This window comes from Mytilus trossulus, chromosome 14 (genome assembly GCF_036588685.1).
Source record: "Mytilus trossulus isolate FHL-02 chromosome 14, PNRI_Mtr1.1.1.hap1, whole genome shotgun sequence".
Classification (NCBI taxonomy): Eukaryota; Metazoa; Mollusca; class Bivalvia; order Mytilida; family Mytilidae; genus Mytilus; species Mytilus trossulus.
In genome coordinates, this window is record NC_086386.1 from 28,101,025 (window position 1) to 28,115,437 (window position 14,413).

General features: G+C 33.6%; 1 protein-coding gene across 1 annotated transcript; it reads left to right on the forward strand.

Annotated features, from left to right (window-relative positions):
* The first annotated feature begins 3,572 nt into the window (after window positions 1-3,572).
* LOC134697632 (uncharacterized) lies at window positions 3,573-13,195 on the forward strand. The gene is made up of 2 exons (XM_063559915.1): window positions 3,573-3,648; window positions 11,482-13,195. The coding sequence occupies exon 2, from the start codon at window positions 11,492-11,494 to the stop codon at window positions 13,193-13,195; it is 1,704 nt and encodes a 567-aa protein (XP_063415985.1). The 5' UTR covers window positions 3,573-3,648; window positions 11,482-11,491.
* Window positions 13,196-14,413: the final 1,218 nt, after the last annotated feature.

The window sequence follows — 14,413 nt, forward strand, 5'->3', positions numbered from 1 at the left end:
CATATAAAGGCTATCAAAGCCGTTATAGATTATGCATATTTTATACGGGGTATATATCTCCCAATTGATACGATATTCCCGTGTTTGCATTTCCTATCAGGATTTTCTTGATAGAAGGTTGCTGCTTAAACGGAAGCTATTAAACCAAGAGTTCCAAATAGTGAAATTCAAATCGTACTTTCGTAAATTTAACGGACGCCACCACGTGTTGATTGACCGTTATGGAATAACCGTTTCACAAATGATATCGGATATGTTCCTTACGTCGTAACTACAATCCCTTCCCTTTCATGAATGTGAACTACCGAATTAGACTATTTACCAGATATTTTATAATATGAGCAACACGACGGGTGCATCATGTGGAGCAGGATCGTTTACCCCTCCGGACCACCTGAGACCACCCCTAGTTTTTGGTGTGGTTCGTCTTCCTTATTCTTTAGTTTTCTATGTTATGCATATGTACTAGTGTTTGTCTGTTTGTCTTTTTCATTTTTAGCCATGGTGTTGTCAGTTTTTTTTTCTCCGATTTATTATGAGTTTGACTGTCCCTCGGGTATCTTTCGTCCCTCTTTTATTGGTATTAATTCATATTATGCCGTGAATTAACATGTTTGTGCGCTCTCTATCTTCCCATTTCCTACGATAGTGGTGTCACAATAATATATTTATGATAGAAAAATCCAAATAATGCAAGACATTTACAATTATACAGATAATTGCCCAACGTTAAATATACACTTTAATACCTCTGATTGCACTTGTGCTAGTTCCCAATTCACATATAATCCTGCTGGCCACGTTATTACGGTGACCTTAACATTGTTAACAACACTTATCTACGAAACGTGTTATCGAAAGGTCCGATATATCGTGAGCCTAAATCCATCAATTGGAATTACAACTTTAAAATTTTGATGGATTCAGTCGGGGATTATGCCAGGCAATGGGCTAAGCGCGAGAAGAAAGACGAAGACACTCTACCCGAAAGGATTAAGACAGTGAGGTCGTTAATACAAATCATAATTAAGAAACTGAATGGGTCCATCAATGCCCATGCTACGTCAATCTTTAAAGACCAAAATGTTGCTAAACACCTATCCGACTTCATGATAAATATGTTGTTGTCCCCGTAGACAAAGCCCCAAATAACATCGTTTTTGTCTATAAAAGTCATGACATTAATTGCTTGATAAACGAATTAGGTATAGACAATTCACTTGGAAACTCAACATATACCATCATGACACTTACCAAAGAGGAAATCCTGGATAATCATAGGTCTGTTCTTTGTTCCTTTGGTATTTCAACCAAAGATGAAGAACTGGATCTTCCATCACTGTATTGGATACCTAAACTACACAAGTGTCCTTACAAACAACGGTATACTGCTGGGTCTTCAAAGTGCTCCACGAAACCTCTTTCTAAATTATTAACATCTATTTTTATCAGCAATCAAAGACGGGCTTGAAAGTTATTGTGAAACTGCCTGTTCTAGAAGTGACGTGAATCAGATGTGGATACTTAAAAATTCCACAGATCTTTTAGAGTATTTACAATCTAACTCTCTTTCATCTTGTAACAGTATTAAAGCATTTGACTTTTATACTCTTTACACAGGTATTCCACATTCCAAACTAAAAGACAAATTGAAAGAGTTGGTATTACTTTGCTTCATAAAAAAGAATGGCCTACGTAGATACAAGTATCTTGTCTAAGGGAGGGATACATCCTACTTTGTAAAGAATCACTCTGATTCAAACAAAGAATTCTCTGAATCCGATATTATCAAGATGCTTGATTTCTTGATTGACAACATATTTGTTACGTTCGGAGGACGTGTTTGTCAACAGACTGTCGGCATCCCAATGGGAACAAACTGTGCCCCTCAACTTGCCGACTTGTTATTTTATAATTATGAGGCTGACTTCTTGCAGGAACTTCTTAGGAAGAAAGATAAGAAGTAAGCAATATCCTTAACTCTACTTTCCGCTATATAGATGACGTTCTTTCACTAAACAATTCAAAATTTGGTGACTATGTGGAACGCATCTATCCCATCGAGTTGGAGATAAAGGATACTACAGATACAGTTCAGTCGGCTTCATATCTTGACTTACATCTATAAATTGACAATGAGGGTCGGTTGAAAACAAAACTTTACGACAAAAGAGATGCTTTTAGCTTTCAAATTGTGAACTTTCCATTTCTAAGTAGAAACATTCCAGCAGCACCTGCATACGGGGTATATATATTTCCCAATTGATACGATATTCCCGTGCTTGCATTTCCTATCATGATTTTCTTGATAGAGGGTTTCTGTTCACAAGAAAGCTATTAAACGAAGACTTCCAAATGGTGAAGTTGAAATCATCCCTTCGTAAATTTTACGGACGCCATCACGAGTTGGTTGACCGTTATTGAATAACCGTTTCTCAAATGATATCGGATATGTTCCTTACGTCGTAACTACAATCCCCTTCCCTTTCATGAATATGACCTTCCGAATTAGACTATTTACCGGATTTGTAATCACATAAGCAACACGACGGGTGCCACATGTGGAGCAGGATCTGCTTACTCTTACGGAGCACCTGAGATCACCCCTAGTTTTTGGTGGAGTTCGTGTTGTTTATTCTTTAGTTTTCTATGTTGTGTCATGTGTACTATTGTTTTTCTGTTTGTCTTTTTCATTTTTAGCCATGGCGTTGTCAGTTTGTTTTAGATTTATGAGTTTGACTATCCCTTTGGTATCTTTTGTCCCTCTTTTAAGGAAGTAATCTTCGGACGTTTCAGTCTCGTTGAAATCTCGTTCTGGAATTATTTCCGAAATATGTGATACAAGCGGAAAATATCATTAATTTTTTTAAATGTTTTAATCAAATTTAACTCTGTCCCAAAATTGTGTATTTACAACTAACAGTTTTTGAGTAATTAAATTTTCAAATGTTCTTACCAATCAGGTCAGTTTTTTTTTGCCAAAACTTTGTGAAAAAAGGTGAGAGGTACAAGAAATTATTTTACAAGGAAGGAAAGTTGAAATAATAAACATTTTGTTTTTAAAACAGAGAAAAAATACACATTAACAAAATTGACAGCATGGTAAATTTGACACGAAAAGCATCAAAATATGACAAAACTTTCTTATATCAACACCTACCTATAGTTTTTTAAAGTGAAATTTATTTAGATTGGTCCACCTCATCTTTATTGAAAGTATGAAAAAAAGTTTATTTGTGGAACTGAGATTTTTTTAACGATGATAGACCCAAAATGGGTAAAAATGATGAAAAATCGGAAAATACTCAAAATTCGAAACTTTTGAAGGGCCGTTGTAAAAAATGAAGTGCACTACCATATGATTTATTCTTCACCAATTATCTTTTTACAGTCATATAAACTCCGAATCATATTAAAAAAAATAGTTTAATTCTATAAATTTTTGGGTCTCAGAGGAGAACATCCTTTATCAAACGAATTCACTAGAAATATATTGGATTTAAGTTCGTTTAAACCTAAATATCACCATATGTGTTATCTCTTCTATTTGTCACATGACGTGACATCACTCATGATAACAAATTAAGATTTCCTCCCACAGGACGCAGTGTGATAATTGAAGTAGTTAAAACTATATAATACGTTACAGTAAGTCATAGTTAATATAATATAGATAAGTGAATGTTAAATAATATTCAGTTTAAAACTGATGTTGAAAAACGTATATATAAAATAAAAAGCTGCCTTGTCTTTGTCATTGATCAACCCTTATTAGATTTTGACGTGTTCCATGTCAATTCAGCTTAAATAAATTGTGCAACACCTAGGAAAAGAATTATAGTTATCTAAGGTAAAAGTGTATCTACATGTACAACGATTTAGGATCCGTATCTACTTTATTAGTGTATAACATGATTGTAAGGTGTATATCACTGTTTTTCTGGTACTGACCCCATTTAATAGTTTAAAATTCAGCGTTCTGTCGTACTTTATTTGGCCCTTTTAACTTTTTTGGATTCGAGCGTCACTGATGTGTCTTTTGTAAACGAAACGCGCGTCTGGTGTATAAACTAAATGTAGTCCTGGTATCTATGATGAGTTTATGTACATGGTTATGTCAGTTTGTCCGCTACAATAAGCAGTCGATAGAATACATGTGGCGAAAGGAATTATTGTTAAGCATCAATGTTTATCTGTCATAGTTAAACTTACCTTAACCTCATTTTCCAATATGTATGTTTTTCATATTTAAAAACCAAAAGGTGTAACATATTTCTGTTTGGCGAAGTTTCCCTGACTCGTATCTCTTTTAAAACTGGTTTAAAACTCTTTTGCACCTGTCCTAAGTCAGGAATCTGATGTACAGTAGTTGTCGTTTGTTTATGTAATATATACGTGTTTCTCGTTTCTCGTTTTGTTTATATAGATTAGACCGTTGGTTTTCCCGTTTGAATGGTTTTACACTAGTTATTTTGGGGCCCTTTATAGCTTGTTGTTCGGTGTGAGCCAAGGCTCCGTGTTGAAGGCCGTACTTTAACCTATAATGGTTTAATTTTTGAATTGTTGTTTGGATGGAGAGTTGTCTCATTGGCACTCACACCACATCTTCCTATATCTATGATGGGATTATTTAGATGGATAATTGATAATGTTGATTTTATATGTCATACTTGTTGCATAATCTTTTTCTTTGAGAGTTACAACATCAATTCATCATGATCAGTAAAATCATCGGCACATTTTGGCTTACGTCTTCTTGTTTTCAATTAGATCTATCTTTGGTTTTCTTTGAAGACATGGGACAAAATACTGTTGATATATTGATTACTTCTATATTGTTTTGCTTTGCTGGGTTGTTGGTCCCGTGACGTTTACTACCATCCCTTATCTCCCTTATTCATATTGGTTTTAAATGTGTAGAAGTAATTATATTTCTTTTCGTTGAATCTTTGGGATTTCCTGTGTTATAGTTTAACTATTTATTAGCTCAAAACTGATTAGTTAGATTAGTTAGAGTAGTTGTATCAAGGTTTTTTTTGTTATTGATTATAAATAGATTGGCAGTGGCTATTTTACCGGCACCGGAAAATAGCAAATTTGCTATTGCGACGGGTCTGGTTAAATATCCTTATCCAGACCAGCAAAAATAGCCTATTATTATCGAGATGGCTATTTTACCGTTTCTTTGTAAAGAGTGAAATAAATAGTTACTTCTGAAAAGTTGAATGAAAATGTGCACTGTTAACATAAAATAAATGGAATCAAATAATTACTGATATACAAGTAGTTAAAAAGGAAAACAGCTTAAGTTACATCATTTGAGACACATATAATCGTTTAAAAACATTTATCAGTCAATTTTAAATTGTCAAGAATGTATAACAAGTGAACAAAAATATCGAGCATTCATTTTTTGCAATGATAGCATATCATTTCATGTAGTTTCAATTCAGAGTTCCCACCAGAGTTGTTTGTAGGCGAGTTCAGGTGAGTGAACAATAGGAAAAAGACATTCTATTGCAATACAATTTATTATTTTAGATTCCATGGCCAAATAAAGAAATGACATGACATGATAGTAAATTTAGACTACTTTCAACTTTTACTGTAAAATGATGATGGGGGGGGGGGGGGGGGGGGGGGGGGGGGGGGGGCGGTAAAGGGCATCAAAAACGCAAAAAAAAAGGGAAAACATACAAATAATGGCCATTGTTTCTGAATAGCGTGCGCCGACGTGATCCGGAGAAAATAAAAGCGATTGAGACAGCAAAAACAGTTCGCATGACAGTGGAAATAAACAATTCCTGGGTCAAGGTGGCGCAGGCACTTAGAAACTAATAATTCTTGTACGGAACACCTGCAAAGTGAATCATAATCACAATATTTTAATAATAATAGTTTACCCCTCACCTCACCCAGTTGCTAAAACTAGTTGTTTTGAAGTTCATATAAACAAACTTTAAAACTCAGAGAATATTTTAACATGATAAGTTGCCCTTCAAAACAGAATTTGAAAAATAAGAAAATAAGGGTGCCAAAGACAGGCCTTATAGTACCTCGTCATTTGATAAAACATTAAAAATAATATAACAGAATCAATTACATCGCTACAAAAATAAAAATAAAAACCTATTTAAATTAAAATTCATTTTGAAATAATAGTCAATCCTTTGAATTGCATATTTGTAGATAAAATAGTTTTTAACTTGGTTTCGACTTGCCTTATGCAAGCAAAATAACATATTTTCTATTTTTCCAGTAATAGCAACATATATTACGTGTACTGGTAAAATAGCCATTTCTATAGAAATAGGCTATTTTGCCGGCTTGAATGAAGATATTTTAATCAGAGCCGGTAGAATAGCCACTGCCAAATATATATGGGAAACATATGCACGTGAAATACTTCGACGGTTTAAAAGGTGGTGTTCCGTTATAGAACATGAAGAGAATTTTCGGGTGTCATTTCATCGAAAGTGCTCACAGTAACTACGACAATCAGTTTGTAGTTTATTCCTGAATATGTATGTCAAACTCTGATCTAGACCTATATGTTAGAGATCCGACAGAATATAGTGATGATAATGTAGACAGACAGTGCAGTTTAACTCATTTCTACTGATCTAAGCAACGCCTTAAAGCAACAAAAGAACAACATCACTCAATATTTTGAGAGCCGTTTTGCCAATAAGTCGGAGAAGGCTACTGGAGTTGATGCAACATATTTTTCGTTTAAAAACAGAGTTAATCGGATACAACATAGTATCAATATTGAACGTTCTTATAAATTGTACAAAATTGACAGTGATATTAAGTTTGATTCGTTGGACACTGCATCACGCTTTATTGTCGTAATGAAAGAGACATTAAGAAAACAAAATAAAATTCTTAAAATTGCCAATAAGCATGGTTGGGATAGTGTTCAAGAGTATCTCGATAGTCCTTTAGCTAACAATAAGGACGATGCAGTCAATTTACGTCCTGCAATTGCCAGAGCTAATTCAATGAGACGGAATTCCAAACCATATGATCGTACGGTGGAAATATTTACAAATGATAGCGGCCGCCCAGACAACAGTGGTACAAACATTCAATACCAAATCATTTGTTCATGGCCTTTTCAGCGTCTATGACAGGAACCGTGGGAAACTAAGCAGCAAATTCCAATCAACAATGTTTCTCCCGTAATCAGCTCTTTCACTTCGCTAGAGTCTGTCCTTTTAAAGGAGTCCCATCTGCAACAATCACCAGTTATTCTTAATGAAGTTGAGTATAATTTTGATATAATTATGAAACGGGAAAAAACACTTTTTATAAGGCAATTTAAGAAAAAATGTTGAGTTCTGGAAAAATGTTTTATGTGCATTGATTTTATCATTAATACAATAAATAAGAATACAGAATACCATTTGTTAGTGAACCATATTTGGCTTTTTATGAAATATTATGTTTGCAATTAAATCTACAGATTTTGTCGAAAGGTCATTATAGGAGTTACTTGACACACATTGTTTTAAAGAAGTCACATGCCTACTGTTTGCTTTAAATCCTCCTAAAGTATCTGTACAAAGTTCAGGTAAAATGAGATAATTTGTACTTGATTTAGGTCATGTTAATCAATATGTTGACACAGAAAAGGTGACATTTGAGGGTGTTTATGAAGGTTTTAATGAATATTGTTAAAATTTTTATTTAAGTCGGGTTATCACCATATTGGTATACACGAGGATCACTAAAACTGATTAGGCTTTTCGTGGAAAGGACAAGGTTTGATAAACCCCCGCAGATGTATTAGACCAAAGATGTTTTAGTAGTACCGAAATTGAAGTCTGCCATTTGTTTCATATGAGAACCTTTTTTTTGCGGCTGGATCACATGATTTTTTTACACAAACAGCCGCCTTTTAACAGTCATGTGTTGATATTGAGTATGAACTGTTGTTATGTATGAACAGTATTTTAGGTGAGATGGTGTTGTGGTTAGTGCATCGGACTACTAGCACAAAGTTTCTTAGTTCGATCCCCTCTCCGTGGTTACAATTTAAAGAACTAAATATTGGGCTATCCCTTAACACCATTTGCGAATATGGTATAGAGAAAAATGACAGTTGACAGATGACAGGATATGCTTACCCTTACGGAGCACCTGAGATCACCCCTAGTTTTTGATGGGGTTCGTGTTGTTTATTCTTTAGTTATCTATGTTGTGTCATGTAAACTATTGTTTTTCTGTTGGTCTTTTTCATTTTTAGCCATGGCGTTGTCAGTTTGTTTTAGATTTATGAGTTTGACTGTCCCTTTGGTATATTTCGTACCTCCTTTGGCCTTAGAACATGATTATTCTTCCCCTTGGCTACAATGCATATTTTGGTTAAAGTCATGTTGAATTAAAAAAAATGCACTGTTTCTAACATGAAATTTATTTAACTGCTTACGGACCATTATTATTTTGATAAAATATGCTTGTCCAAGGACAATCCATCAGTGCTTTTTCTTTTGAGAGCCCTATTATCATGTCAATGGTAGGTTTTGAATCTTGAATAAATGACGAAGGCTAATTTCTACCGTACTTTCATTTTGACCAATTCACTACTTTCACTTTCAACATGTTTTATTTATTTTCATATATATACAACTGATAGGACCACTCAAAAAGTAAATAATTCATAAAAAACAGTAGACATATTACTAAGGAAGAAATAACCCATATAATAATTGTAAACTGTATTCCCAGACCACGAACAAATGGAATTAATTGTTTGTCTGAGGCAATTTCGTCGGACGGGAACGACAAATAGAGGACCCGTGTTAAAAGAGAGCCATATTTCTTGCACGTATAAGACACCCTTGTAGATTTAGAAAAATAACAGGATAATGCAGCTACAAGGTATCAACCCCCCCCCCCCCCAAGTGGAAAGAAATTAATATTAGTTGCAACATGCAACGCCTGGCTAAAAATTAAAAAGACAAACAGACAAACAATAGTACACATGACACACCATACAAAACTAAAGAATATGCAATGTATGGACATTATTTATAAGCTCGCTGGGAGAGATTTATTTGCTCGCGCAGTGCACCATCATATATTTTATAGCTAGATTTATGTTTACAGATATTATTCTAAATTTTTAGTTTTAATTTGTTTTATTTTCTGTTTATAGTTTCAATGGAAACAGTTTGAAGTTTCAGTCAATGATCCAAGACTAGCCAGTGCGATTGTGGTTATACCGGCTTTTATAGAATATTCTAACGCCAATATTATACAAAAAATGAATATCGTATTTATTTTGAAAAAAATCGGAAATGGTGTCTTTCATTCGGTCTAGAGTTCTTACCAACTATATCAACTACTATTTCGCTTTATATTGATGAACTTATTCGACAAGGAATAAGTGTGTCAGTTTTGGAGTCATGATACAACTTTAAGAACAGTCAGTTCTTGTTCAGACAAATTTCTTTCCTTGAATCTAGAGGGTGGTTAAATAATTTTAATTTAGCCTATAAATAAAAGAAAAACCGGTCACACCAGAGATTTGAAAACTGATTATTTTTAAATATGGTATAGATTATGATTTGTTTTGTTTGAGAATATGTGTGTTATGTTTACTATTTTTTTCATGTTTCTCAAGATACAGTGAATTAACAGCTATCAAAGAAAAATATTGCTACATGTGTTTTTGATAGTTATATGTCTATCCATTTAGAAAAGAGTAAAACCGATATTTATAGGTGAGGTAGTTCAGTTATTGTTTATGAAACGGGAAAAACTCTTTATCCCGTTAAGTGGTGGTTAAAATATTTATTGTTGACTAATATGGAGCTTGATTTGAAACAGTACAATTGATCGCATTGTGTTATTTAAAAAATACGAGGTTTTCGTAATAGGTACCAGGATGATAATTTTATTTCGCCAGACGCTCGTTTCGTCTACATAAGACTCATCAGTGACGCTCAGATCAAAATAGTTATAAAGCCAAACAAGTACAAAGTTGAAGAGCATTGAGGACCAAAAATTAATAAAAAGTTGTACCAAATACGGCTAAGTAATCTATTCCTGGGATAGCTACATTATGCAGTAAAAAATCTCCAGTTTCATATACAGACATATGCATAGTTTAAGAAGTGGTGTGAATTCTACTGTAGCTTATTTTAGTATTTCGAAGAGATTACTGAAGGCTTATGCTCATTGGACATCCGATAGCTATAAAGATGGTTACACTTACGATAACATTCAATCACAAATGGCAGTTTATTTGAATCTTGGCATGAAATTTATATTTCATTTATTCCTTTGATAGGTCGAAGTAACTGCGGACAACTAAGCCTTTAAGTAGAGTTTTGTTTTATTTCTTATTTCAAAAAGCGATGTCCTACTGTTGGCTTTATTTATACCACGGATTTTAGCGAAGAAATGTTTTAAATTTGGAATAGTATGTCGAAGGATAATTTTCTTTAAATTTCTTTTCGATGAGACTTGTGTTATAGTATTTATAAGTTAAAAACTGGTCAGTGTGAGTTGTTGTATAACGGGGTTTTGATCTTGGTTATAAATATATATGGGTAATATATGCACGTGAAATGATTTAGCGATTAAAAAGTGGGGTTCTGTTATATTATATAAAGATAATTTTTTGGTGTCATTTCAACTCACTGTAACTACGACAGTCAGTTTGCAGTTTAGTAATTTGTCGCATTACAATATCAAGTTTGATTTAAGTCCATTTAAATGTATAAGACAGTTCTGTTTGTACTTTGGATATTGATGTTATGATAGGTTAGTTTAAAATGTTATTAAACAATACTTGGTATGAAAGAGAAAGTATCTGCGAGCAGCTAGACCTATACCTACAGTGTTGTTATATTTATTATACCAAGGATTTTAGTATAGAAATGACTTAAATTCTGATAAGTTTTGCAATTGAGAATTTTAGCTTACAAAAATGTACAAAGACATGTTTGATTCTACCGATAAACACATAATAGACTAAAAAAAAATAATTGTGTATTATAGTGTCACATTTTGATTAAAACAAGGCATTCACACAATATTCGTATAATTATATGTTTGAGTTTGAAATACAACTTAACAAACATAAAAACATATATAGAAAAATTGAATGTCAATTTCAGAAAACTTATTGTATAAAGCGTTCTATATATGTATACGCTTAAAATTTACACACCACTTCACCTAAATGTATCAAGACATTATTTATTCTACCGATAAACACATAATTATATCTTTGAGTTTAAAAAATCAACTCAACATTAATAACAAACATGAAAACATATAGAGAAAAAATGAAGGTCAATTTCACAAAACTAATTATATAAAGCGCACCATGTATGTATATATATACGCTAGAATTAACACACCGCTACACCGATTTAAATATTTTATGCGCAATAAAAAAAATATGGTTCGAAATATGTATACATATAATGTAACATTGATGGATGGATGCATATTTTGTTGTAGTTCTAAGAACATGGCGGATTCCGACAAAGTAACAATTTACTGTGGACCTTGTGAGTATGAAGATACAACTAAGTTTGCATCAAAATGGTGCTCTGATTGTGAGGAGGGGTATTGTGACGAATGTTTACGAGTGCATAAAGCTGCAAAAATGTCCAGACATCACCATTTGATAGCAGTTACAGAATATCAGAAGGTTGAACAATTGGCCATTTTACAGGTGTGTCAAGTTCATCAAAAAGTGTTTGAATATTTTTGTCCAGGGCATGACAGCTTGATTTGTATTTTATGTGTTAAGTCAGAGCATAGTACATGCCCGGATCCCTTGTCATTACAGAATGCAGCAAAGGGAGCTAAAACATCTACTGCATTATCCAACTTGGAACAAAATATTGACAATTTATTGGACAATATCGAAAATGGAATTAAGATCCAAGACAAGAATCTGAGTGATATTTTAGAAAGCGAAGAAAGTATAAAAAATGAAACAAAGGCAAGACATCGAGAAATTATTCAGTTTTTTGAGAGACTTCTTGAAAAAACCTTGACCGAGGTGACAATACAATTCCGAGAGTGTCAAAAAGAAATATCGTCATCAAAAAGTACATTAATAAAAAAACAAACACAGATACGAAATGTGAAGGATCGACTTCTTCAGATGAAGACATGTTTATCTGATGTCCAATCCTTTATCGGTGTGAAAATGATGGCTGGAGGAGGTTTAGACGAGGAAAAACTAGCAGTTAACTCTTTAATTACTCACCTTCCATTGTGTTCTCTTGAATTTGAACCAAATTTGACAATTAAAACAAGTATAGAGAACATAAAAACATATGGCACAACTATTATGGCTACAACAAAAGGTTGCGCATCGTTTGTCGAACCAAATGTAGAACAGGCACAACTCAATTCCATGACTGTAAATAGTGTAGATAGTATCGAATTACAGCTACGAACAAGGATTAATCTGAAATGCAAACCGTGCATAATAACTAGCTGTTTGATATTGCAAGATAAACAAATAATGATTTTGGACAAAACAAAAAAACGTTTGATGATTTATAATGAGAAAGGATCACATGATCGTGACATCGCGGTTAACTTAGAACCATATGATGCAACCATCATAAATCATCATACAATAGCCGTTACATTTTTTGATCACAAAAATATTGCCATCGTCGACACCAAATCTGATAGAATTCTACGGGATATTGAAACCGGTGTGAAAAAGAGCTGTTGGGGAATATCACACGATAATGGGAAGTTGTATATTGTATCATATGGTGAAGGAATACATGTTCTAGATCTTCATGGACGGATAATTAAGAAAATTAAAGTAGATGTCGATAAGGTATCTCATCTCGTGAATAATTTTGGAAATATTATTTGTTCAGACCATTTAGGCAAACATATTTCTTTAGGCGCAGCTAAAGGCCAGACTTGGCATTACTCTAGTGATAAACTAAGCCATCACAAGGGTTTCTCGGCTAGCATCACAACGGACCAGAAAGGAAATGTATATGCAGTTGGGGATCAGTTTAATGTCCTCCTCATAGCGGTATCAAAAGATTGCAATACTGACCTTGGTAACGTGACTGGAAGAGACTATTATTTGGAACATCCAAAAGCAGTTTATTACAGTGAAAATCACAAACTGGTATTGATATGCAATAGAGAAAATGGACAGGCAGCTTTATATGACGTTCGTTTTTAAAAAGTTCAATGAATTACATGCTCAAAGAAAGAAGGCAAAATAGTTCGTTTATTGGTTGCGTAAATTACATAAATTATACTTTAACATTCTTTCATTTGTGGAAAATTCCAAAGTTTCAACTTTTATCTTTCAACCAAAAAAAATAAATATATTATTATTGATTTATAAAATAGGTTTTTACAAAATCGTTCGTGATCATTATTGTCCGCAATTTTGAATTTGATTTCGCAGTCGTATAAATTAAGTAATTACAATCAATGTGATTTAATTTGAGGAAGATACATTGTACATTTAGCCATTTGTATATTTGAATGATTGAATTGTGTGTTTACTAGTAATATATTTTGTAGTTTAATGCTTGAATGTATGAATGTTAAATGTATGCATGTGATTTGTTTGAGGATCTCAATGGAAATTAGACTAGGTCTAATTGAGTTACCCTCTTTAAAAAAAGAATTTATTATTATTATTTTTATAAGGGGGTGGCAATTAAGATCTAGAGTAAATTAAGTTAGATACATAATATGTGTATTGTTACGGTGTAGGAGATGCGCTGTAGGTTTGTACATACGACTCTATCGAGCTACTCAGTAAACACTCACTTCTATTTTTGCATTCGTTTTACAGTTAGCCAACGCGTATATGAAGACATTTCGAAGACATCATACGGTGACCTATAGTTGTTAGTTTCTGTGTCATTTTTTACTCTTGTAGAGAGTTGTCTTATTGGCAATCATACCATATCTTCTCTTTTATAATTGACGAACGTTACGTATACTTTTAATGTTATTGTATGAAAAATTGTGAATAAGATCTCTGGGAATAATGATATAGAGTCCGTCTTCACTGTTTCACCAGAGGGGGTCCCCTGACTAAACGAATGTTCCCACCTTCTTTATACCTTATTTCACATGTTCCAGCTTTATTACTTTGTTATTTAATTAGCGTAAGGCCTGAATGTTGTAACCGGAGCACATGCGTGAGAAGAGTAAGCTTTGTTAAGTCCCGTTGGTCCATTTCCCGACTCGACAGAATGTCAACATTTCGATTGCCTACATTTGCATCACTGTGTTTATTGACGCCAGTGACCTAATGCCCTGAGATCAGCATCTAATCAGCATAACGTAATTTGCCCACCATCTCCATAGGGGCACGAGACGTTGGTGGGAGAGATGTATAAAAGTAGATGCACAAGTCTTCCAGGAGACTACGGCCCGC

Excerpts from the sequence above, each read along its gene's own strand:
- LOC134697632 (XM_063559915.1), top strand. The coding sequence starts at position 11,492 with ATGGCGGATTCCGACAAAGTAACAATTTACTGTGGACCTTGTGAGTAT.